At 41.7% G+C, this 27299-nt stretch overlaps 1 protein-coding gene across 12 annotated transcripts in view; it reads right to left on the bottom strand.

The window, feature by feature from the left end:
• Positions 1-918: 918 nt before the first annotated feature.
• The window catches only part of tfec (transcription factor EC), a 55226-nt gene continuing 28845 nt past the window's right edge, over positions 919-27299 (bottom strand). For 2 of the 12 annotated variants that reach the window (XM_010898247.4, XM_010898249.3), the window contains exons 3-9: positions 9435-9680; positions 8784-8885; positions 6486-6612; positions 4927-4983; positions 4739-4814; positions 3687-3834; positions 919-2099 (exon numbers count right to left, since the gene is read on the bottom strand). In XM_010898247.4, coding sequence (XP_010896549.2) covers positions 1650-2099; positions 3687-3834; positions 4739-4814; positions 4927-4983; positions 6486-6612; positions 8784-8885; positions 9435-9680 — 1206 coding nt within the window. In that variant the 3' untranslated portion in view covers positions 919-1649. The other 10 variants (XM_010898255.3, XM_010898256.3, XM_010898253.4 and 7 more) reach the window with 10 other exon arrangements.

Genomic DNA, 27299 nt, shown 5'->3' with positions numbered 1-27299 from the left:
TTGCTGGTTCAATTTTATTTTGTAGCTATCGAGGAGATGCAAGCAGGAATCTTTTCATTTCATTATGGGAGAAACATACAAGCTAATACTATGCTGAAACATTAATTTGGACGTGCTTTGATGAGGAACACAGGGTGTATACTGAAATGAGTCTGGACTGTTTGTTCTATTATTAATGCATAACTTTAACAAGATGGAAAAATATCCACTAATGAAATATTTCTTCAAAAGACTTCGGCATCATGTAACCAAAACAAGTCTGACTAAACTTTTATTGCAGTTGAGATTACATTTTATGAAAATATGATTTTTTTGGGGGGGGGGGGTTGATTCTCAATGTTTTTGAAACAGCATATTCTTCGCTAAGGTGTATTTTACGTAGGGGCAAAGCCTATATCTCAAGCTTCAGAGAAAACTTTTAACGAATGCCTGCTCTGTGCTCTCCTGCAACGCAACCTTTTTCGTCTTGTTCTCCAGAGTCCTTAACTGAATCATCATGATCATCGCTCCTCATTTTCCCATTCTCTTAGTCTTTGCTCTGTCAGTCATAAACTCTCAGCCAGCCTAGGTGAAACTCTCTTCTTGCCCGCACTCACCTTTGTTCACATGCAGTCCCTGCATAGACCCTGGTTCATCAGTTCAGACTCGTTGGTCTAGCCTTCCTGAAAGACATATTCAACCCTTCTGTCACAATCCTGGTTTGTAGCTGAACAGCTCATGTTGGATGAGATAAGAAAGAAAGTTAATAAGACTCTTCATCATTTTATTATGTTTTAGATAATGTTTATAGAAATGTATTTCTTTTAAATCGTTCAGTTGGGTGCATTATATATAAAAAATGTATATATAAAGTATGAGTTTCAGTATTGGTTATGTGGTAAAAACATTTGTGATTATAATGAAAAGATCAAGTCGTGGTCTATCAAAACGGGGTTTATTATACGTTCCCAACCCCTGAATATGAATAAAAAAAGATAACGTTAGATACTGAAATGTTTTAGGAATACATGGTTTTAAACACATAAATACATTAAACTTTTGTAAAAATACATTTATCACGAACAATAGATGTGTTAGTTTTTTTTGGATGCATCACTTGCATTTGTTTTCTGGAAGCGGGAACCACCAGTAACAGTCTCTTGTTAAGTCAATAAATCTCAGTGAGTTAAAGTATTTTTATACAATACATATAGTATTACACCTCTGAAAAGGGTACTTCTTTTTGGCATATTGCAAAGGCACGATATATTGTAGTAGTCTTTTTTAAGTGGTATACACCTGCTGTGTTCAGTACACTGTGAAACAATATTTTCTGATCATTATGGACCTATTCTTTATCTCCCTTTTTCTCATGAGTCTGATTCCGCAAGGCAGAAGTGCACGTCTAGACCAAAGTTTGTAAAAAGCAGGAGCGCCCCATGGTCACTAACCCTGGGCCTAGAGAGCCCCAGGCTTTTGCTCTGAACCAGCACTAACACACCCGTGCCCACTAATCAAGCTTTCGATGATTTGAAGTGATAATTTTGAATCGGGTGTGTTTTTGGTTCTGGGCTAAAACAAATCCCTGCAGCGACTGGTTTTGGGTGACCAACTGCTTGTACGTCCTTTAACATGGAGTCACCAAAGGTGTCAGGGTTCATAGGTTTTCGTCATCGGAGCTGAAGCTGCCTCCTTTGGCTGGAGTCCTTGGAAGTGGCGGGCGAACCGGCGGGAGAGCAACGGGTTCGGTGGCAAAACGGCGAGAGTGGGTCCTCCATGAGAATCTCGTCCAAGCGTTGCTCCTCTTTGAGGGTGGCGCTGAAGAAGTCTGTGAAGTGAGACAGCGGGTCGGAGAAGGTGGTGGAGCCGTCGACCGCCCCCGGACCCTGTTCAGTAGCACCGGGGGCCATGGCTGGCATGGAGGTCCTCTGGAGGTACTCCCCGTTCACCTCTTCCTGGTACATGGGTGGCTGGGGACCCTTTTGGGTCTCCTCCGGCTGGGAAGCCTGGGGCTGATGCTGCTGCTGCTGCTGTTTGAGGAGGTGGGAGGAAAGCTCGACAGTACCTAGGGAAGTGGCCATGTTGGGGAGACCGTGAGCAAGGGCCTGGATCTCCAGTTCCTGGAACCAGAAGAAAAGGACCAAGGGTCAGTACATGTTCATTCTCAAACCCACATTAATGGAAGTTTTGAAGATAAAGTTGATGACTATTCTCAGAATGGGCTCAGTATGAGTTGGCAAGCTTTACACACACACACACACACATCCCTGATAGTCTAATTGATGATAATGGATCGACTTTAAATAGCACTCTAATGTATTAGAGGCCAATCCGTTTAATATAGCCCTCCATGTGTCTGCTAATCTCGTTCCCAGACACTTTCTTTCAAATGTGCTGTGTGCAATAGCCTGGGGACCAGGTTGTGTTTCTCCAGACCGTCCCTCTCAGGAGTTGGCCTGGGCCCTCAGGGGTTTGTGTTATAAACATGACAGGAAGGAGCCAATGACCAAACCTCATCAATCAGATAACATCAGGGGAGCAATATGTTTCCCACAGGAGACGCTGTAAGAGTAGCAGCAATATGGACTGTCTTGTCAATCTACCTTAAATAATGGTTTAACTGCCATGTCGTATAGCTCAAATAAAGTAGAGTTTGAAGCATCGCCGTTCCCACGTAACCTGAGAGATACCACTGAAAGACAGTTAGAATCTGTCTTTCTAGGGGATTTTTATTAGCCAAGATGTTTCTGTGGTTGTGACAAGGCTATCGATCACCTACAGTGTGTTAGCAATCAGTGAAGCTAGCTTTCTACCATCAGTGAAGCTAGCTTTCTACCATCAGTGAAGCTAGCTTTCTACCATCAGTGAAACTAGCTTTCTACCATCAGTGAAGCTAGCTTTCTACCATCAGTGAAGCTAGCTTTCTGAGAATTGCTTTTGTTAGCACCGTCCACATTCATATTTACATTCAACCTTTAAATCACCCAGTGGTATGTGCCTACATTCTACCATTATGGACAGAAAAAAAGAATGTGCCAAGTTAGTGTTTAATACAGGTCTGGAAAAAAATGAAGAGACCACTGCACCTTTTTCTTTCCTTTCCAAAAAAGTTGAAATGGAAAGTTTTGAGTGAGCTGTATGTGTTGTTCTCGCCGTCCGTTACGATCACAATGGGCAGTTTTTCCTGTGCAGTGAGAGTTGAAAGCTCAACCCTCATCTCAGTGAAAAGTTGTCCTCGACTCCCAAGTTCTGTGTGAGTGCTAGAGCTGCGGCCATGGCAGTGAGGAAGCTGATTAAACTGGCACAATTGCAATGTCTCAGTGGCTTAGGACTGGTGGTAATATCTTCACTGTCTGCTAGGCTCTGCCTTCATGTTAACAACCGTCTGCCTTGTTTTAACAGATCATTACGGTGGGGGGGGGGACTCATGTCTCTCTGTGTTATTGGGACTCATAATCAAATTCTGACCCGATTCCTCCCTGGTATATGGAGCCGGGGTCTGTCGCCCCTTTTTATTAAGTAGATAAGGGCCAGAGCTTGTTCAAGAGGAAAGGGACGATGAGGGAGTTTTAGGGAAACAAGGGGGTGCTAGGGAGAGAGCACTTAGTTATGTGTGGGGGGGTCAGTGTGCACTGGCATGTTGCTGAGGATGGTAAAGTCGTTTGAGGAGGGGGGGGTTATGCGACTGTCTTTGGGGTAGCCCATACCTGGATCCTGAGCAGCAGTCTTCTGTTGACCTGCTCCAGCTTCTTCTGCCTGTTCTCCAGCTCTCGGGCGTGCTGCTGCTCTTTCTGCAGCCACTTGATGTACTCCACAGATGCCTTCAGAATGGTGCCTTTGTTCCAGCGCATGTCGCTACGGCAGAGGGATGTACAAGATAACCTTTTATTCCCCGCGTCAGCGGAATGTTCTGTGCAACCCCCAAAAAAAGAGAGCCCACACAGGGACTCATTTTTTATATATGAATAAGAAATGGTGATTTACATGGCCAATTATTCACTCTCGGACATTACATCCAGTCTTTGAATGGGAATTTTAATAGAATAGTTAAGTGTATCTGCGAAGAGTCCATTCTGGAACCCCTTGCATGGTAAAATTAATCCTCAAGTAAAAATAGGCGTCGCAAAAGAGGCAAGGCGTGTGGGGAGGGAATTGGACTTTGGAAGAGGCCAAGAGTGCACTACCCATTCCCTGATACCATTACTTTAAAAAAGAAGGAATACGTTGAGAACGGTTCTTTTCTTTGGGGTAAGACGTTGGTCTGCTCCACAGCTAATAATCTTCTTTATCTTGTCTTAATGGCAAGGCGACAACGGTAACCTTCCATTTAATTTCTATCAAAAGTTCAATTGCGGTCGGGCCAGTCGGATTCCAATTCCAGCTTCTGTAGTTCATCTTAGTGGGCCAATTGTACTCAAACTTTGATTTAAATGGGTGGTAGCCCTCTTTGGGTTGACCCCATCTTCATTTTCTTTTTTTTTATTGCTCTGAGCTCTAGTCTGTAGTTGAGAGTCCAGAGGGGACACAGACTCACTTCTTTAGCAAATCATGGAGACTACAATAGCTACTCAAGTACACCCTCAAAATAGGAGCAAAATGTGCTCCCCAGTATATGTTAGAATTCAATTAACAACATTTAGCTGGATGTGCTTGGAAAGTGATATGCTTTGCAGCAGCAGCCAGACATCTGGGCATTTTTCTCAAAGTAATAGACTTGATCATAGGGATTGATAAAATAGAAAAACACTAGATGACTCACGGGTCATTTGACTTCGGTATCATTGTTCCAAGTTCTTTAATTCTGTAGTTGATGTTGTACCTTCGTCTTCTTTCAACTGGTCAGAAAGTTACCGAGAGGGAAGGGAGAATGGAAAAAAGTGAAGTTACTTTGGTGCCCCAAAGGAATATTCAGAAGGTAGCTCCGTATTGAATGGGGTCAGCTCTTACTCAAATTGTGGTTGTCCTTCTTCTGTCGCTCTTTGGCCATCACTCTTGTTTCATGTTCTGTGGGCAACACATGGAGAAACAGCTTGATTAAAATAGCACAAGTACAATCAAGTCTGAAAATAAACCTGCCCCGGTTATTTCTGGGGTGGTAGTGGAGGTCAAACTGAGAGCAGAGATCATCCGTGTCAACCACCAGCACCGCTGAACTCTTTCCCACACAAACACGTATCCACTGAAAGGGGTGGATTTATCCCCGCTCTCAGCTCGCCTCGGCCTACATGCATCTCTTCTTCTTTGGTTCATTGTAAAAAAGCCTGAGTGTCCCCGTTTTAAGCCGCTCAGCCTGGCAATTAAGTCTGTTTAACAAATTTGCTCATCTACCCAAGGGGGAAGAAGGCATGCTACAGCAATCATATTCACATTTCTCCCAAATTATATAATTGGAACCTGCGACTGGATTTCTCAATTCGTCTCTGTTGATTCAATAAGGTCATTTAGAACTCGGTGTAACTGCACATTGTCCGTCAGCACACTTATATGAAAAATATCGTAATCTAGTTAAATTCTCGTTGCAGTGAAGAGTTCTTATGGCATCCTTTCTATTTCCTAAATCAATTAGCTTTACTTGATGCATGACATTCATGAGAAAAAAAAAAAATGTCTCAAAGAAGTGCTTTGTGTTCGGCTTTAAAACACTAAATAATACATGACGTTTCTCTATAGACTGTTAACTGAGGCCCTTGATAATTTGGTATGTGAGTGATACGGTTGGAACCAAACACTTGGCTTACTACTTGTTAACACATTTATCCTGGGCAACTTTCTTCTTCACTGGACTTGATACAGCTAAACTGTGAACTTGTGCTACTGCAAAAACTCAGCGTGACAAGTTCTGAACTGTCATAATTCTGGCATGGAATACAGCTTTATAAGCAGAGAGGAGACTCTAACTGCGTCTAAGGATACTGATTTTGCTATGCCGGTTCCGTTAATCATTAACTCGTTTGTATTGGGTTAATGCAGTACACATCTGAGCTAAAGAGGTGGGCTTTTCTAGGTATACACACGCCAGATTCTACGGACCTCTACACTAATCAGGCTCTCTTTGGCAGTTATGGACAGTATGAAGAGTTCATTGGTCAGGAAGGTCTCCCATTGGTCATTATTAGACTGAGAGGTCTCCCATTGGTCAGTAATAGACAGTAGGAAAAACTTAATCAAACTGGAAGGCCCAGGTTTGGTTAATCCGATCACCAGATCTTTGAATAGAAAATGCTGAATTCCGAAAGGCTATCTACAAAGCTTTATTCATTTTAGTCAGAGGAAAAAGGTCTCAGTGTTGTTTCCTATTGTCATACACTTTTAGAAATGCTGGATTAATTCGAAATGAGTGTTAATGGCAAACTGTTGAGACTTTTCAGGAATGTGCTATCTAGGATGTTATGTTTCAAATACAGTATGTGTTTGATTTTCACAATGCTGTCCTTTTGAAATATCTCCAAAGTGATCATGCACTGGCTAGATCTGATCGGATTCAGCACTATGGTGTGTGTCCGTACCTGTGAATTCCCTTTTTACAGTAGTGAGTTTAGTGGGGCATGAGTTGGGTTTCATTCGGCCGTGAGGGGCTGTGGTCATACCTGGTTCACCCCCATAGACATCCAGCATGCTGCTGCTCAGGGAACCCTGGGGAAGAGAGTGCAGGAGGGCAGGGGTCAGGTCATGGTTGAATACACAGTGAGAACATTGCTCATACCCCAGGACCCCCCTGCCCGGGTTATGAAATCATTGCTACTTCCAAAAAACAATTAACTTTGGTTCAAGTGAAAGCAGTGAAATAGCAACAGGCGTTTGAAAGGCTTCTGGGGTGGTCAGGCGAAAGGAAGTCGGTTGTCCTGTTGCTTCACGGCCCTCAGGGCATCGCTTTGTTTGGTCCGTAAGGAGAGTCTAGGGGCCCTCCAGGGACCCATCCTTAACACGGACCTCTCATTGGCCCTTCTCCTGGTGTATGACCTGGCTCTGTACCTTGGTACCCATGTTTACCAGCCTAGTAGTACTGATATCACCAAGCCATTAAAGCTACTCATCATAAGAGCCCCAGAACACAGAGGCGTCTGTGTGTTCAAAATAGCCCCCCAAGGAATCAAAGCCGGGGTCATAACCCACCCAAACAGAGACCAAACTGTTTTTCTATGCCGCTTGCCTACTGTGAGAGAATAGACATATATATTTTCCCAACAAGCGTGATAACTACAGGGTCTTTCAGTGACTCGGTTGGAATGCAGATTTTTTTGGGGGAGATATTATTATGACACACATGCGTATCAAATTGAAGCGAGCTCTGTATTTCTGGGAATCTTACAAAAGTCTGCGGAGATGCCACAAGCTGTGTAAAGCCAATCTATCACTGCATGTGATGATATTCTGTTCATAGAAAAGCACAGAGAAGGATAAGAATAGAGGTCAAGTTATGGGAGGGAAAGAGAAAAAGAAGGAACTGTGGACATTTTCCATATTTGCAGTTGCTTTGCTTCGCGAGTAGGTGGCTTTCTCTCTCCCGCTCTCATTATCTTGAACGAAGGGGGTGATTGGGAGGGGGGAGGGAATGCTTATCAAAATGAAAGATTGCAACAGTCCCCTGACTGCTTGCCTGGTAATCACTTCAATCCGTTCCCATCTGTGTCGTCGGGACATGTTGACATGATGCATCGTACTGTATGACTAATTAGAATGAATTGATCCATTTAAGCGCGCTATCATTTCTGAACAAGCCCATCGGGAGTGTAGGCATTAACCCAATCCGATGCCTCACTGCCTTGCTCTGAATCGCTCCTCTCCCTTTTTGTCGTACCCCCCAAATACACACAGAGGCAGAAACGTAGTCTCTCTCACTCTGTGTCTCTCTGTCTTCGTCTTTCACCCTTTCTCTCAATTTGTCTGACTGTGTCTCTCTGTGTTTGTCTCTCACTCAGTTGGTTTGATTGGCCTCTCGTCAATGTCTCCATTTGGAATTGCAGTGTGGACATTTCCTGCAGTGCCTTTTATATTTGTGTTTTGGATTCAGGTGTAGCTGTAATCTGTCCAAGCATGGGCACAAAGTTTTCAAATTCCACTCTGGACCTAGTTTGTACGGAAAACACATCTCTCTACTGCCATGCACGCATTCTTCGCCTAATGGAATGCCTAGTCTGAATAAGGTCTTTTTTCGGTTGTTGATATTTTGCAGAGTCTTGCTATTCTCTCTCTACCCTCCTAGCCCAACCTCACTGGAAGTGACCAATAACCATACAGGGCTTTCAGTAATGTAAAAGAATGAAATACTTTGTTTTCACTAATTAGCACATTATTCTCACTCTGTGGACATGTAATGACATCACTTGCAGATTAATCTGTATTGTTGGGCCGCTTGAGAAATGCCAGCAATGCTTTAAGCCCTCAACCCTGGTGAAATGAACTTTGACTCATCAGTGGACTTAATCTGACCTCACACAAAGCCAGCTCCTTTTTTCCCAAGCAAGTGAAGCCTGAAAGTTAATGTTTGGTAGAGGAAGTTCCTAGACGTTCTCACGGCTCCTTTTAAGTTTGATAAAGCAGTTAGTTAAGCAACTTAACTTTAATGCTTAATTTGACTACCCAGAGTAGTCAAATCTGCTGTTGATGAGTATCAAGAAGATCAATGATCTTGCTTAAATCACATCAGGATAAAATAATTGTGTCAACAACAGTCTACACACACAGGAACATTTTAATATTAATTGCACGGTTGAATATTTTTTGTTTTCACCCGACTTTTGTGATTAAAATGTTTTTCCTTTGAATATTTGCAAAGAAAAATGTATATGAATATTTACACTTACATTGTTTTGCATTATGATGCCGGACTCCATGCAATCCAAGCCCCCATCATTAAACCCGGATTCCAGGTTAATCAAATCATCAATAACTTCATCCATTGGAAACTGAAAGAAAACAGTCATAATATTATATTGTGCCACTGATAGCAGCCTCAGTTCAAGTCAATTCTCAATACTATACCTGTCCAACAAAAGGTAATGCTAGCTGACCAAGAATATATATGATGCTAGCTGATGAAATGCACTTGTTGTAATTCAAAATGAAGTTTATTTTTGCATAATCTCAGATGTAGACACTGCAGATAGTTAAGGACAGTTAAGGTCCCTGTCTGATAGCAGACATTACTTAATCCCCATTCTGGACGAGGGCAGCCGTTTGGGAATGTTATCAAACCAGTGCCCTCCTTAAAAAAATTAATCCATCCCTAACAGAATGTCTGAAGTTATTGACAATCATTTCAAAAGAGAATCAGGATCACCAGAAAGCCCTGAGCTGTTTACACAACAGCATGGCCCAAACATCGCTCGGCGGAGACTTGTAAGACTCAGTCACATCTCTCATTGTGTTACAAAGCCTCTTCATTTTCCAATAATTTCTCTCCCGAATAATCACCGACCTGAACGAACCCTGAATGATGAGAAGTGAAAAGTCACCTCACTGTCGTGGGAGCCCGCCAGACTCAGCAGAGTGACCGGGCTGCTGGGGGTGCTTCCGTCACTGACCGAGGCCACGTGGCCGTTCCTCATCACAGGTACGGTGCCCAGCGGCTGCCCTCCCTGGGGGTGAAGGTGACCCCCCTGTCCCCCGGCCAGCTTGGAACCCAGCGTCAGGTACTGCTTGACCTGCTGATCCTGGCCCGGGTGCAGATGGAACTTGGAGGGCTCCAGGTGACCCGGGACCTGTTCCATACAGACCTAAGATCAGTTAATGAGCGAGACAACAGGGTTACAATGCAGATGGGGATCAAGTGTCAGGATGTCAGACGGACGTGCAGCAAGTGATCGCTCAGAGCCGTCTAAGAGGAACCACTGCTGTGAGTCATGCTGGAACGGTCATCCATCATACCCAGTCATGTTTCACAGATGAAAACAAGACGTCCTCAAACCCATCGTGGACCAATCAACATTAAACCGCCACTAAGTTGATAATTGACCGCAATGGCATAGTTGTTAAGGTAGGTGCAACAAAAATGTCCCAATTTAGTATCATGTCCTTCAAATGGCTATGCCCAAAATGCTCCAGAATCAGTAAGTACACGCCACAGAAATACAACCAATGATTATGATATCTACAAAGTCTCTAAGATAACTTCAATGGAGCATACTGCTGCTATGTAAATATGAAATCCTTACATTGGAAACCCGGGCTCCGTCTCGCATCTTGTAGTAGCTACAGTCAGTGAAGTGTGGCATTCTCATCGGTCAAAGAGAGACAGCTGTTTTCAGGTCTGGTCTGCTAGCTCTAGTGAAGCTCAAAGTAGTCGTAGGGTTGGAGTTAAGATGCTACTCTCCGGTGGCTATCCTGATGAGCTGATATAAGGACTGTCCTCTCCTGTCCTCAGCCAGTGTATTTATAAACTTTCTCAAGACTCTGTCACTAAATGAGCTAATTAGGCAAGAAGCCGTGCTATCCCTTTATGTTTCCCTCCGTGATAATCACTTCAAACAGAGACTCATCAGATTACCCCCCCAGGTTTAATTCTCAACAGGAAATCTGCCTATGGCTTTTGACTATATCTCGACTAATTCAACGGCACCGCCCACCAGCCAACCACCATCGACCCCTAGTCTGGAGTCTCTAAGATCTCCTTCAGGGGTCTTGTAGTTGGTTCTAGTACAATTGGTTCTTTCTTGTTCTTCTGTGGTTTTTAAATAACTTTGGATGGTCATTTCTACCATGACCCCTCCCCTACCCGACCTTTCATTGTCTCATGTCAATTACTCAAAGAATAACCCGAAATGTACCACTTTGAGGGCTTGTTTTAGTACTGTAGTTATTATAAGCCTATTTTTAAGCGGTAATCCTCTTCTTGTCTAAAAATATGTCCCTCTTTTGTCTAGGGCTATAAAGGGACTCATTGTAATAGTTTTCTTCATTGGGTTACAGTTGGTTAAGTATTTCAGGCAGCATCTCTAAAAGGTTGATTCTCAACTGAACGCAATAGGTTAGGGTTTTAATTTCCACTATCAATGAATTTCCACGGTATGTGAGAGTTTCTAAATGTACCACTTGACATGAAGGGGAAAGATCCTTGCAGTAGCTATCTTAGTCTTTTGTCTCGCACAATCAAAAACTTGGTAAACACAATCCCTATATTACGCAACAGTAGTGACTGGGGACTGATTTCAATGACTCTTTTGGCAATCCTTGGAAAAAAACATCTTTAAGCAGGTATCTGTTTCAACCAATCACAAAGCTGGCAGGCTAGAATGTGTCAGTGAGCGTTTGCAGGTAGTCTACGCCAACAAGCATCTCCAGGGGTCCATAGTCCCACCCATTTTACTCCCTCAGTGGAATTTGAATGTAGGTGTTGTTGCGTCTAGAGAATTGAAGTATTATGAATTTGATAACTCATAAATGTCATTGTGCACCTAAATGTATGTGTGCCGCTACGATTTGTCAACTGAGGCGCACGCATGCACTTCGATTCACGCATGCCCTGAATGAAAGATCTGAGTTGAGCTATGCACTTGGAAAATCTGCTCATTATTGAGATGAAACATTTAGTTTTTTACTTGTTAGCTACTACTTTATATTTTTGGCAAATTAAGCTAACTTTTGTGCTACATTTGTAAAGTTGTTATCCTTGTCATCTTGCTTTACATGGACATTAGTCCAGACCAAAACCGAAGTAATTCATGTGTAACCATTTGCTTCCCTTTTCTCACTAGTAACCAGAAAAGGAACCGGGCAAGCCTAGTTCAGCCGGCCCGCAATTAATAGTGATAGATATTGTTGCCTTCACTGGATTCGAACCCATGTCTCCCACAGAAGTGGCTGTGTCTTTAACCTGTACACCACAGTGCTATACAATTCCCTACTGTCGGTATGGCATCTTGACATTATCATTATGTCACGCATTAACATCAAGCCAAGTTTGAATATTTCGCTAGACATCATTAAGCATTTTGTTAAACTGACTAACAATATAAGAACTGAGCAATTGCTAGCGAGATTGAATATGAACTTTACACTGCCAAAAGTTTTTTTTCTTTCATTAGTGAATTACATTGATTCAATATCTATCAATATAGGTTACGATAACTGACTTTTTTTGTCAAGTGAAAATACAAGAGAATCTTGGAAACCCCTCCTCTTTTGCTGACCAAAGGGGCTTTGATCTAGCCTAGATTACCCCAAAAATGCATGCACGGATGAGTACTTCGAAAATCCACCAGAAGTAGTCGCAATATAAACAGTTTTATTTTAGGCTTACTATAACACAGCTACTGAAGGTTGTAATCTAGCAAAAGTTTTAATCTATCCGGAACAAATCCTATTGCTTAATTTGCTTTAACGAGAATCGATCGTGGGACATATTGGTGGCAGGTCTGCGTCTAACCACTACATAAGGGGTAGTCAATCACTCAGTAAGAGACATTCACTCTTCTTGTCCGTCTCCACTTACGAGGTCCAGCAAAAATATATTGAGATGCTTAAAAAAAGAAGTCTAAGAATCTACATCATAGTTTTGGTGCCACTACACCCCAGTTTCAATACCAGGTAGTGTTACAGCTGATGTAAATGAAAGGCTCCAGGGTTAGGGGAGGCTGAAAGGCTCAAGGGCTCTTGTCTCATTGCACTCTAGCCTCTCCTTGTGGCGGACCGGGAACCTACAGCTTGACTAAGGTCAGTAGTCAAAGAAGGGTTCACCTATTACATGCTGATTAGAGTCCCTGGTCACACGAGTAAACAGATAAGAAGCAATGTGGCATGGCTGGGCATTTCTCAGAGGAAGGATGTCCCACGCTTTTAACTACTGTTTGGACACCAAAACATTAGCAGGGAAAAGAAGTACTAAACGCACCTGAATTCTCACAGACACAAATTAAACCACAGATACAGACTATGCACATTGCAATTGTATAGAGCCTACATTTTTGGGCAACAGAAAGTCAGCCAGTGCTGTCGTCCGTCTTTCCACATAGGTCATGTAGAAAACCAGCCCTGTTCAGAATGGACCAGCGACAATACTGAACTTGTCACCAATGAAGAGACAGGCCGAGTCCCAACACTGGCAGCTAAGGGCTGAACAAGATACCATTTGTTACTTAATCAACATTTTTCCACAGCGGATGGGATGGCTGCCAGCGCACTACACTCAGCTTGTTGTCTGAGGAGATGGAGGCCGTCCTTGACATACTTGCCTTGTCTTTACTGTACAGGCAGCAGGAGACACGCCTATTAAGGCATTAGGGGGCCTCTGATTTGATTCCACCAAGTAATAGCTCTTCTGTCGCTTATACACCGTGCAACAATGACCAGACTGTGCATGAAGACAGGACACGGCCGAAAACTAACAAAAACCGGCATAGAATAATAAGACATCTAACTGGAGAATCAGAGATGTAGATGTTCGTAAATGACTTTGACACTAGTAAATGGAGTAGACTGCGTTTCTTTTCTATTCTTCTCATTAGAACTGATGGAGTCCCTTCTGTTTTGTGGCTTTGCTGCAATGAAAGGATACAAGTCCTCTATGGGTTTGGTAAAAACTAATAATAGTCATCTCCTATTTGAAAAAAAAATAGACCCAAGTAACTTTTGTGTTATTTGATCCATCGTACATTCTGTCCCTCTATACAATAAATGTAGTTAAATACTCTCCATAGTATTTGACTGGCATCTTAAAGCAGTATTCATAACAGCAGGCCTCAGCTAATCATATTTTGTGCTCCCCATGCAGTTGGCTTATGGTTGAATCTGAGCATTGATTTGTTGTTTTTTTAGTTGTTGTTTTTTTGTAATGGCCTGTGGGGAGGACATCCATGAGAGGTTCAATTCCCGTTAGAACTTCTGCTGTGTTTACCTGATAACTTCATTTTAGCTACTTAAGCCACTAAAATGAGGAATGTCGCACAGGCAGAGGAGAGAAAAACACAGTCATCTGACAGATTAAACTCTCTGGCACCGACAGTTAAAGTTTATGCTCCATCTCGTTATCTGATGTAAAGCATCCCACCATTATTTCACACAAAACAGCCGTGATTGATTAAGAAAGTGCATCATGTTCCTGAAATACTATTCTGGCAGTTATAATAAAAGGAAGTCGAATGGGAAGCAGAGTATATCAAATTAAACAAGATAAATATACATCTAATCGTAGCTAGTCAAAAGCTGTGATCAAGTCATTTTCGTATCCATATACATTCTCATATCAACAGCAACCAAGAGAGTCCTAAAGTACTTTGATATAACCTTTACATTAATAACATTTTTAATTAACAAATTAAAAACTAAAGATTGTAATCTACTTTCAATTGTGACAAACTGACAAATATTTACCTCAGCCCGTACTGTACAGCGATACTTGTTGGCTACTTTCTCTGTGAACTCAGTGAAAACATATGGTCTGTAATGACGCATGCTGCTGTCTGTCACAGAACTCGCAGGTAGCTACCATTCTCTAAATGGCCAGCTGTTGCTTCACTCAGTTTCAGTCTTACCCAAGTTCTTTTTTCACTTCAGAAAAATTTTGATTATGAAACTTTGGGTTGTTAAAAACAGTTAGACATGCTGTTTGGCAATTTTGGGCAATACCTTAGAACCTTGAAACGGTGAGATTATTCTTTACTTTGAATCCCAACTTTTCTAGTGTTCTGTTGACTTACATTAAGTGTGAAGCATGGTGGACTATCACCAAGTTACTATAATGCTCTGTGCTATAGATTAGAGATGCAGATAGAGTCTGGTATGGACCATGACAGATATGTTCTCAGTCATGGTTCATTTACATTTACTGAGCCAGCTAACCAGTAAATATATGTGACCACGTAGCTGAGACTGCATGGTGAGAACACAGACTATCACACAGACAAAACTAAAGATTCACAGAAACAAGATTTCTCACTGTGTAATCCTGTTCGGAACATCAGTCGATAAGATCACGTTATCTGGAGAGATGTTTGTAGGTTAGCGTGCAAGAGTACATAGAAAATGTGTAGTTCATAGATCACACACAGAAAACAGCATTCTAAAACCCCACGATATATATATATATATATTTACACACACACACACACATTATGCAAACCATTAACTAATATGATGCACTTCACAAGAGTCTAGAATACCTGAAAGTGAACCTGCATGCACACAGTATTCAGGCTGTGTAGAGACCCTCTTCCCCACTCACTTCCTCTCCTCTCTCCCATTTTCCCTGTTTATCCCCTCTTTCCCTGGCACATACCGGCAGCACCTGGATCTCCGTCAGGGTAATCACTTTGACCACACAGCATCGACTCATGGCTCCGAGAGTGACGGCCACCCCCTGCAGAAGCAACTCAGGGCGACAGAGGAAGAAAGATCTGGGGTACTGCCTGCCTGACCCCCCCCCCCCCCCCCCACACCAAAACGTGAAGAAGAGAGGACTGTGTTCGCTTCCTGAGCTTTGCTGAAACTAACGTAGGCCGGAAAGGAAGGCATGACACATCAGTTTTTTGGAGAGTAGGGCTGCTTCCTTTGTGTGTGTGTGTGTGTGTGCGTGCACATGTGCATGTGGGTAACCCACTTGTTGCAACCCTGTGCACTGGGTAGCAAAAGGCCTTATGGCAGGAGAAATGCGGATGGCAGTTGTTCTGATCCACACTTTCCTGCCTGAAACCCTTCCAGCTCTGATCAGCACATTCCTCTCAGGTTATCTTACTGACACTCACTTCCCCTGCAATCCCTTACTGCGAACAGACACATATACACACACGCACACACACACACAGAAACTCACAGCACGCGTGAGGTCACTGTTTTAACCCTCTGTCACTGAGAGATGTTCCTATGAAAGCCTTTGGCAGGTCATTCAGAAGTCAGTGTGCTGACCAGAAACTCTCTCTACCAGAAACATCTGAGGGTGGCAAACTGGAAGTGGGACATATTTAATCCACAAAAAAAACACAACTAGAGAATTTACTAAAATCTAATAGAACCGCTTCTATACGAGGACAGAGATTGATTGGATGAGGCGGATAAAGTTTTTAGAAAAACCTTCTCTGCATAATATTTGGGAAATGTTTTGTCTTTGTGTCGCTATTGCCCAATCCTTGCTACTACTTGCTAAGTCATTTTTATAAATACTTACAGTACAATGATTAAACAGCCTAATATCTTGAGACACAGTTAAGTAAACCTTTCAGACCTGAATTTAAGTACAGCGAATGCAATAAGGGGCAAATTGCATTATAATGATTACATTTCAAATGCAGATAGCAAGCACATGCTCTTCGGAGTGCACGGCTGACTTACAACTGAAAGGCTGGATGTAGGTCATGTTTCAGTGTAGTAAGGCTGCGTAACGTTGTGACCTTTCAGATGGAGGGCATTGTGATGTACAGTGGGGCAAAGTATTTAGTCAGCCACCAATTGTGGATGTTCTCCCACTTAAAAAGATGAGAGAGGCCTGTAATTTTCATCATAGGTACACTTCAACTATGAGAGACAAAATGAGAAAGATAAAATCCAAAAAATCCCATTGTAGGATTTTTAATGAATTTATTGGTAAATTCATCGGTAAAATAAGTATTTGGTCACCTACAAACCAGCAAGATTTCTGGCTCTCACAAATCTGTAACTTCTTCTTTTAATACATTACCTGTATTAATGGCACCTGTTGGAACTTGTTATCAGTATTAAAGACACCTGTCCACAACCTGAAACAGTCACACTCCAAACTCCACTATGGCCAAGACCAAAGAGCTGTCAAAGGACACCAGAAACAAAATTGTAGACCTGCACCAGGCTGGGAAGACTGCAATAGGTAAGCAGCTTGGTGTGAAGAAATCAACTGTGGGAGCAATTATAAGAAAATGGAAGACATACACTGATAATCTCCCTCAATCCAGGGCTCCACGCAAGATCTCACCCCGTGGGGTCAAAATGATCACAAGAACGGTGAACAAAAATCCCAGAACCACACAGGGGGACCTCGTGAATGACCTGCAGAGAGCTGGGACCAAAGTAACAAAGGCTACCATCAGTAACACACTACGCCGCCAGGGACTCAAATCCTGCAGTGCCAGACGTGTCCAGGCCAGTCTGAGGTTTGCTAGAGAGCATTTGGATGGTCCAGAAGAGGATTGGGAGAATGTCATATGGTCAGATGAAACCAAAATATAACTTTTTGGTAAAAACTCAACTCGTTGTGTTTGGAGGAGAAAGAATGCTGAGTTGCATCCAAAGAACACCATACCAACCGTGAAGCATGGAGGTGGAATCATCATGCTTTGGGGCTGCAAAGGGACCAGGACGGCTGATCCGTGTAAAGGAAAGAATGAATGGGACCATGTATCGTGAGATTTTGAGTGAAAACCTCCTTCCTATCAGCAAGGGCATTGAAGATGAAACATGGCTGGGTCTTTCAGCATGACAATGATCCCAAACACACTGCCTGGGCAACGAAGGAGTGGCTTCATAAGAAGCATTTCAAGGTCCTGGAGTGGCCTAGCCAGTCACCAGATCTCAACCCCATAGAAAATCTTTGGAGGGAGTTGAAAGTCTGTGTTGCCCAGCGACAGCCCCATAACATCACTGCTCTAGAGGAGATCTGCATGGAGGAATGGGCCAAAATGCCAGCAACAGTGTGTTAAAACCTTGTGAAGACTTACAGAAAACGTTTGACCTCTGTCATTGCCGACAAAGGGTATATAACAAAGTTTGAGATTAACTTTTGTTATTGACCAAATACTTATTTTCCACCATAATTTACCAATAAATTAATTTAAAAATCCTACAATGTGTTTTTCTGGATTTATTCTTCTCATTTTGTCTCTCATAGTTGAAGTGTACCTATGATGAAAATTACAGGCCTCTCTCATCTTTTTAAGTGCGAGAACTTGCACAATTGGTGGCTGACTAAATACTTTTTTGCCCCACTGTATACACCTCTCTGGGCCTGAATGTGTAGCCCTGGGAAGTAGGGGTGCTGTACTTGTTAACACCCCCCTGTCCACTACGATGCTTAAGCATCATCACTTCGGCTGATGGGCAAAAGTCTTCCATCCGTCACATTGAGCTTCCGTTCAATATCTGTCCAATACCGTCCGTTATCAGACATTATCAGCCCTCTCCAGTCAATTTTTTTTCCTGTGGCCTGAACAGTCATTATTTTATTATTGTTGGGTTATCCTTAAGCTGATACCCTTAGGTTACCGCATTAGGGAGAGCTGTTGTGTTTAATTCTTTAGATTTTCTGGTCAAATCAGCAGTCAAATTTATAGTGCATGTTTAGTATACTTTTGTTCTGAGTAGCCATGTTTAGTGCACAGGATGGTTTAATGGGAAGGAAGTTGGAGTTCCCCAAGTGGTTGTTCAGCTTAATCTTAATCCTCACTCACTCTCTCTCTGTGTTTATGTTTGTGTGCACATGCACACGTTTTTGTCTGTGTGTATGAATGTGTGTGAATATATACTGTGGATTTCTATTTTCTGCTTTAGCTTTTTCTCACTGCTGAAATTCCTGGCTGGCTATTTACCGTCCCATCTTGGGGGCCCATCCAAAATGCTCACCTTTGTTAGTCCCATGCACCACGGCACGTATGTTTAAAACATGAGCGAGGCACTTCCTGTAAGAGTTGGTCTGCTTCTGAGGCAAGACTTCAAAGTCCTGCTACCACATCTGAAGGCTGTTTTATCCTGCTAGAAAAGGAATGCATAATAGCCACAGCACCGCACTTTAATGATTCATATATAAATTAAATATTACAGCCATTTTAACGTCAGAGGTATATGTGTGCCGAACTATTACCTCAAGCTTGATGTTGGTATATAAGTTGGTTTGTGTCTGTAACATTTGACCTGGTTTTTGTAAAAATAATGTTGTACTTTCTGTAGAATACATGTAGCCTTCAATATATAGAGTCAATATACATTTTTCTTGGGGAAGAAATATGGTTTCAGTCTACTTTTTCATTGAAGTATTTCAATGCTAGCACACCTGATTCAGCTTGCAAGTGAATCATAAAGCCCTTGATTAGTAAATTAGTTGTGCTAGTTCTGGGCCAAAACCACATTATGAAAAGTCTGGGGGGCCGTCTGACAGTCTCTATTTACCAAATATTAAAGGCTAATTAGGTGCTTAAGTCAGCTTAACTGTTTAATTAAAAAAAAATGTTTTTATTTTTTTAAGACTACAGGATTGTTTTAGCGATTTGTACTCTCCGCTTCAAAAGGGCTGTACCCCCAGTACTTTTTTTCATATTTGCTTTGAGGGGGCACTGCAACAATGACCCTGGATGATTTTAACATATTAATTTTAACAGCACAAAGTCAATGGACCGTCCTGGGGCTCAGAAGATCTTCTTTGTCTGTTCTGTCAGAGTCAAAGGATGTAATGACAAGATGCTTGTGTTTCCGCCCTAACAATAGATTTGTCCACAGAGCAGAATTAAGGGCTTTGAAGCTCCAACCTATACTACCGTTCAAAAGTTTGGGGTCAGAAAGAAATGATCATGTTTTTAAAAAAAGAGCAATTTTTTGTCCATTAAAATCAAATCAGATTGATCAGAAATACAGTGTGGAGATTGTTAATGTTGTAAATGACTTTTGCACCTGAAAACAGCAGATTTTTTATGGACTATCTACATAGGCGTATAGAGCCCCATTATCAGCAACCAGAGGCATTGCTAGGATCACAGTACATTCAGGGCTCAGCCCTTCCCCCCTCCCCGGACAGAAAGTACAGGGTTCTGAATGTACATGCTACAAGAAAATTGCTAAGCGCATTGTAGCGGCCAACACGCAAAGATTATCATAATGTGCGATTGGAATTATTGATGAATAGATCAGGGACTTTTTTAGTATTAATATTTTGGTCAATTTGAGATCTGGGGCTATTCATAAAAGATCTGGATGCTATAGCCCCGGACGACCCAGGCCTAACAACGCCACTCTCAGCAGCCATCAGTCCTGTGACCAATGGTACATTGTGTTTGCTAGTTCAAGTTTATCATTTAAAATGGTTAGTTGATCATTACAAAACCCTTTTGCATTTATGTTAGCACAGCTGAAAACAGTTGTGCTGATCAAAAAAGCAATAAAACTGGCGTTCTTTAGACTAGTTGAGTATTCTGAGCATCAGCAATTTTGGGTTCAATTACAGGATCAAAATTGCCAGAAACCAAGAACTTTCCTCAGAAACTCAAAGTCTATTCTTGTTCTGAGAAATGAAGGCAGTTCCATTGCAACAGTTTGCCAAAAAATTGAGAGTTCTTACAATGCTGTGTACTTCTCCCTTCACAGAACAGCCCAATCTGTCTCTAACCAGAAAAGAAAGAGGACTGGGTGCACAGCTGAGCAAGAGCACAAATACAATGGAGTGTCAAGTTTGAGAAACAGATGCCTCACAGGTCTTCAGCTGGCAGTTTAATTAAATAGGACCCGCAAAACACCAGTCTCAACATACACAGTGAAGAAGCAACTCCAGGAGTTTCAATGAAAAATCCATAAATCTGACTGGCAAATAAAAAGAAAAGATTGAGATGGAAGAAAGAACATAGACCCTGGACACAGGAAGATTGAAAAAAGGGTTATGTACGGACTTAGTTAGGGGTGTTCAGATCAGACAGAAGAACATTTGTGAGATGCAGACCAAATTAAAAGGTGCTGAAGCAACACTTGCTGCTATCTGTCAAGCATGGTGGAGGCAATGGGATGGTCGGGGGGTGCTTTGGTGATGGTAAAGTAGGAGATTTGTTCAAGGTTTAAATTTGGTTTTAAACAACTGAAAACACCCCTCAACTGCCAATCAATGCAGTCCCAGTAGATAGAGTCAAAAGCTTCAAGTTCCTCTAGTGTGCTCATCATATACAACCTAAATTGGTCCAACTACACAAACAGAAGTGGTTGGAAGCCTGCCCCATCTACCCCAGGCAGCTGTATAAATTCAACATGTAGTTATAGCTGCAAGAACAGCTGCTGTAATGTATAGGTAGAAAATGATTTTAAGTAAAATTAAAAGCTTTTTTATTCTAGATAATAGACAAATGCACATACTGTTTAAAATAAGAGGAGCAGCAATGTTACATAAAAAATTTCATACATTTCTAAACGTTTGGTAGGGTTGAGGTGAGAGATAAATAAAACTGTTCTTCTTTAGTCATGTAGCAGGAGATGCAATTACAAGAAAATGGAGTAACATGATTTTCTCCCTTAAATCAATTAGCCTGTTCTGTTCCTGTCGTAGACGACAAAAAAGGCTGTTCACAGGGACACCTGAGAGCTAAGGCATCTACAGCCATCCTCTTCCCTGCCTGCTTTCTTGTTTTTGCTTCTCTTTAAATGGCATTAATTAGAAAGTACTGTAAATTGGATGATTGGAAGGTATGTTGATGTTCTTATGAATCTAGCTGTGTCAATGAGAGGGCTGCCTGTATGTTCTTCCCTGCCAGAGATAAGCCTATCCAGAACTATGGTGAAGTGCCTCTCACAGACAGACAGTGAGAGAGCCTGACAGATATGAGACCGACATACAGACACATAGTAAGACAGAGAAATCGAGAGAGACAAAGAAACTGACAGAGATATAGACAGACAGGCAACAGAAAACAAGCACCCTGGAGTTATAAATGCATGTTGAAAACCGTACCTATAGGTTGAATTGAGGTCTTTTATGGCACATTCCTTCGATAAACATGTTGTTGTGAGATTAAAGAAGCTTATTCAGCTACAGGGTGCTACAATACAATGTGAAGGCTCAGAATGTCCCTATGGTGTCCCTGCCATCATCAGTAAATGGCTATAGCTTTTCCTGGCCTCCACACAAAAGATTACCCAAGATTACTAGATTAAACAAGCATTAGCAGCTACAACTTCACATGTTGTGAAGAAACTGAATTGTAAACCTCCCTGATGTTAACCAGCCCTTAAATCACCAAATGACCATCTCTTGCCACATGATTCTCTTATCCTCTCCGTCCGTGGAGCACAATGCTGCTCAGCCCAGCAGAGCGCTGGCTTATGGGTAACCGCTGTGTCTGTGTCTGCAGTCTTGAAAGCCCGTCTTTATTCCTTAGCCTGACTGACCCTTGAGATGACCGCTGGTCTGGGACTAAATGGATCCTCTTTATTGTCATCTTCGGGGTGATGTTATTGTAGGCTCAGTGGTTCCAAAGGGGAATACGTCGGTTTAAGTCGGGTGACGCTGAGAGAATTGGTTGTGTAATGCTACTTCAATCTAGCTGATGTCACACCTGAAACATGGAGGCGCTTTAGGCGATGAGTGAAGAGATGTCTTTTCTGTATCCTGGGTAAAGGATACAATTTTATGAACTGATTTTTTTTTTTAATGACATCCAAAAAACTTACCTTTTTAATGTTTTTTGTTTCATGACTAGATGTTAATGGAAGTAGTGGTATTAAAAAATATAGTAAAAAGCAGACTGAATACCATCAGTGTTTATATTGAGAAGCATGAAACAATACAATTGATAATGCAAAAAATGGAATCAGTAAATTACCATTATTGTTTTGAGAAGCTTATTTGGTTATACGTTTAAAAATGTGTGATAAAGAAACATTTCTAATACAAACCCGATTCCAAAAAAGTTGGGACACTGTACAATTGTGAATAAAAACAGAATGCAATATTTAATTCAGAATACAACATAGATGACATATCAAATGTTTAAACTGAGGAAATGTATCACTTTAAGGGAAAAATAAGTTGATTTTAAATTTCATGGCATCAACACATCTCAAAAAAGTTGGGACAAGGCCATGTTTACCACTGTGTGGCATCCCCTCTTCTTTTTATAACAGACTGCAAACATCTGGGCACTGAGGAGACAAGATTCTCTGAATCTTTGGATGATATTATGCACTGTAGATGATGATAACTTCAAACTCTGCAATTTTTCTCTGAGAAACTCCTTTCTGATATTGCTCCACTATTTTTCGCCCGAGCATTGGGGGAATTGGTGATCCTCTGCCCATCTTGACTTCTGAGGGACACTGCCACTCTGAGAGGCTCTTTTTATACCCAATCATGTTGACAATTGACATACTAAGTTGCAAATTGGTCCTCCAGCTGTTCCTTATCTGTACATGTATCTTTTCCGGCCTCTTATTGCTACCTGTCCCAACTTTTTGGAATGTGTAGCTCTCATGAAATCCAATTTGAAATCCAATTTGTACAGTGTCCCAACTTTTTTGGAATCAGGTTTGTAAATGCAGGTGAATTAATTAGTGTATGCTTCCTTAGATTATGCTTTTGTCAATAGAATGTCCTCATGATGTCTTTTGAATTTTAATTGGATTTTACAAATAATCTCTGTCTTCATAAATGAGTGTTTGTTTGGTTTTTAATGCAACAAACTAACATTGTGATAACATTATGCAAATCAACCAATCAGCAAATCAGTTGATACCCTCCCAACCAAAATCCAAATGTTTTATTAGGTTTTTTGTTCTATTAATATGGACAAAATTGCTACTATCATCATAAAACATAGGCTATATACCGTAGTATTGTTCTACTTTAGTTCATATAAAGCTTATACCTGGATTTCTTTGTCATTTTACATGGTTAGTAAACATATAAAAATATTTGCGTAATCTTGTCAATTCCAAAGACAGTTTAGAGATAAGATCTTCGTGTGCCATCTAGTTGATGCAGTTAAGAGATAGGATCTTCTTGTTCCGTCTAGCCATTTCTCTATATTTAGGGGTAGGTTCAGTGTTTACATTGGTTAAAGTCTGGCTGAATACAGTTACTTACAGTACATAATGAAATTATCCCTCACTCTCTAACTCCATAGCTAAACCTCAAATCTTATTTGAAATCCTCAATGCTTCTTATCGACTGTGGGTTTTTAACCTAGCCTGTTTTCATTTAGAAACAATTAGCAAAACAATAGGCTTTCTGACCATCTAAGTTTGCGCTCAGAGCAGAATGAGATCTGACTGATAGAGGTAAGAGAATTGAAAACAATTGGTCCATTTTGCACCAAATGTCAGGGTGGATGAAATGAGCGGGAACTATTAGCTGGCCTGTCATGGCTGTCTGAATCTGGTAAGCTCAGGCTGCTCCCCCATTGTTTTGATTTATCATCGGCTCCCTGAGTGAGGGAGGAAAGCTGACAGCTCACAAAAAATTGCCCAGTTTCATGTCGACCAGGGCGATATTTACTGCTCGTGTTGTGAATCATCTTTCATTGATTCCTCTATCAGAGTTGCTAAACACAACCCTGCCTGGCCTATAATGTGCAGACTGGAGAGAAAAATCAACACCGGTCGCATCCTTTCTCCTTCCACCAACCTTTAGTATCTCTCTGCTAAAGTTTTTGAAGTGCACATGAAGTACATTTGCGGGCTAAATTTGCAAACCGCTTTTCAAAAGCTTTTGCTGTAGATATATTAATTACCCCCACGCCCCCCCTCCCTCCATCCTAATTCGATTGTGGGAAATTAAATAATGCAATAGCTGTTTAATGAGAACTAAGCAGAAAATGCAATCAACTTTGACCTTACGTGAACTAATAATACATGATTTGTGTGGGCTAGACAAAGGGGCATTTGTCCAGATCGTCTTTGTGCCCCGCAAAATCGCACCATTGGATGTTTTGAATGAGAGACAGAGCATGGGAGGGGATCAGTGTTAACCACAAGCACTCAGGGTGTGGTGAGAACTGACCCTGAACATGAGGATAGAGGGGCCGGAGAGGAAGGTCCTCCTGAACACCACTGTTCCTTGTCTTTATTAAGTTCAACCCGGTCATTAATGCCAACCTACTGAACTCACTCAAGACCTAATAATGCACCTATGCTTTGGATGGACTCGCATTTATGCTTTAGGGACCTCACAAAGGAGGTGTTAGGGACCTCACAAAGGAGGTGTTAGGGACCTCACAAAGGAGGTGTTAGGGATCCCGCAAGGGAGGTGTTAGGGACCTCACAAGGGAGGTGTTAGGGACCTCGCAAATGAGGTTTTAGGGACCCCGCAATGGAGGTGTTAGGGACCTCACAAAGGAGGTGTTAGGGACCCCGCAAGGGAGGTGTTAGGGACCTCATAGAGGAGGTGTTAGGGACCCCGCAAGGGAGGTGGTAGTGACTTCACAAAGGAGGTGTTAGAACCCTGCAAGGGAAGTGTTAGGGACCTCACAAAGGAGGTGTTAGAAACCCCGCAAGGGAGGTGTTAGGGACCTCGCAAAGGAGTTATTAGGGACCCCGCAAGGGAGGTTTTATGGACCTCTCAAGGAAAATGTTAGGGACATATTTTTAAACGTGGCTCTGAATAAATGATGGGATGGTCTACAAGGTTACCCAAATAAAAGGCCATTGTTTATTAGGATTATTTTGACCTCGAAGTGAGTCAATATCGTAAGGAGAGAACAGGACAAATCACGATTTCACCTGCATGACCCTTTGAACAACTCAGCAGTCCTCAACACATACATGTGAATGCACAGAGCATACATCGTATAGCCCGGCTGAATACGCCATTTAGCCTTATACAACCCCATTTCCACAACAGTTAGGACATTGCGTAAAATTCTAATAAAAACAGAATGCAGTCATATGCAAATCATTTAATCCCTATTTTTATTTGGAAATAGTACAAAGACAACATATCAAATGTTGAACCAGAGAAATGTCATTGTTTTTGTAAAACAGTTTTCCATTTTGCCTTCATAATTTTAAATGAGCTTGGGCACAGATAACACAGCTTCTGGATCTAGTTTATATATGGTTTCTTCTTTGCATGATAGAGTTTTACCTTGCATTTGTGGATGCAGAGAAGTACAGTGTTCACAGACAATGGTTTTTGGAAGTGTTCCTTAGCCCATGCAGTGATATTCATGAAAGAATCGTGTCTGTTTTTAATACAGTGCCACCCGAGGCCACGAAGATCATGGCCATCCAGTATTTGTTTTCGGCCTTGTACCCCACATACAGAGATTTCTCTGGATTCTCTGAATCTTTTAATGATATTATGTACTGTACTGTAGATTATTAGATCCCCAAACTCTGCAATTTTACACTGACAAACGTTATTTTTCAATTGTTGCACTATTTGCCTGTGTTTCACAGAGGGGTGAACCCCTCCTCATCTTTATTTCTGAAAGATTCATCCTCTCTGGGATGCTCTTTTTATACTTAATCATGTTACTGACATGTTGCCAATTAACCTAATTAGTTGTGATATGTTCCACCAGGTTCTTTTTTGTATTACACAACTTCTCCACTCTTCTGTTGCATCTGTCCCAGTTTTTTTGTGGCATCACATTAAAAGTGGGCATATATTTTTCAAGGAACAATATAAATGTTTATTTTGAACCAGAGATATGTTGTATATTTACTATTTCCTCTTGAATATAGGGTTTAAATGATTTTCACATCTTTGCATTCTGCTTTTATTTCCATTTTACACAGCATCACAACTTTTTCGGAAATGGGGGTTGCACTTTAATTTGCCTTGATATATCCATGTGTCAGCCATGTGTTGTTTTGCCACATACTGAGACAAGTGAGCTGCTACTGCGTCTCACACAAAATGATGCAGGAAATACGAGATCCCAAAATACATCACTGGGAGATACAGACCCACTTTGTATGCCATACAACCCCCTTAAGGTCTCATGCGTGGGCTTCACTTGTACTCTGTCTACTACATTTTATGAAAGACAACTACACCATGTCAGTTAGGTCAGATAATATGAACTCTCCCAAAGCACTCTACTATAGAGGTCATCAATTACATTTGATAACTTAATATAACTTAAGATAGATTTTAATATTCAAACGTCTTTATACATTAATACATTCATTATCCAGGCCAGTCTGCTTTAAATTGGATCAATGGCTATTTCTTTACCAGCATACCCCCCCCCTTTCCTTTTTCTTAATTGATTAACCAGCTCAGCCTGAGTTTCATTTGATATTGAAAAAGAAGAGGCCATGGGGAGTACAAAGTACATCACTGTACCAGCCTCCCATGGCTGGCCTTTCATTGAGGGCCCTTGTCCCTTCCTGCCCTGGATACTGTCCTGCACCCTGTCTCTGCCCTGCCTCTATGGGACCTAAGCCACTGTCGATCTGCCAGATAGTCACAGAGGAAATCAACCATGATTTGGAAGTCATCAGATAAGCTCCCTTTCTCATTCTGGCGAGTCAGACAACCTCTGAGACCACTCCAGCTGGGCTGTTGGCCTTTTCTTTAAGGTACACTTTGCTCTGAGATGTGAGCATACGGTAGCAGGTGTATGCTAGCATGCTACTTTAGCTATGGGCTGATAACCGTGATCAGCAATGGTTTGCGTGACAGGACAATAATTAATTCTGGTGCATTGTGAAAATCCCCAAATCACAGGTGT

This window comes from Esox lucius, chromosome 23 (assembly GCF_011004845.1).
Source record: "Esox lucius isolate fEsoLuc1 chromosome 23, fEsoLuc1.pri, whole genome shotgun sequence".
Classification (NCBI taxonomy): domain Eukaryota; kingdom Metazoa; phylum Chordata; class Actinopteri; order Esociformes; family Esocidae; genus Esox; species Esox lucius.
The sequence above is the reverse complement of the archived record's forward strand: the minus strand, read 5'-3'. Positions and strand labels throughout refer to the sequence as shown.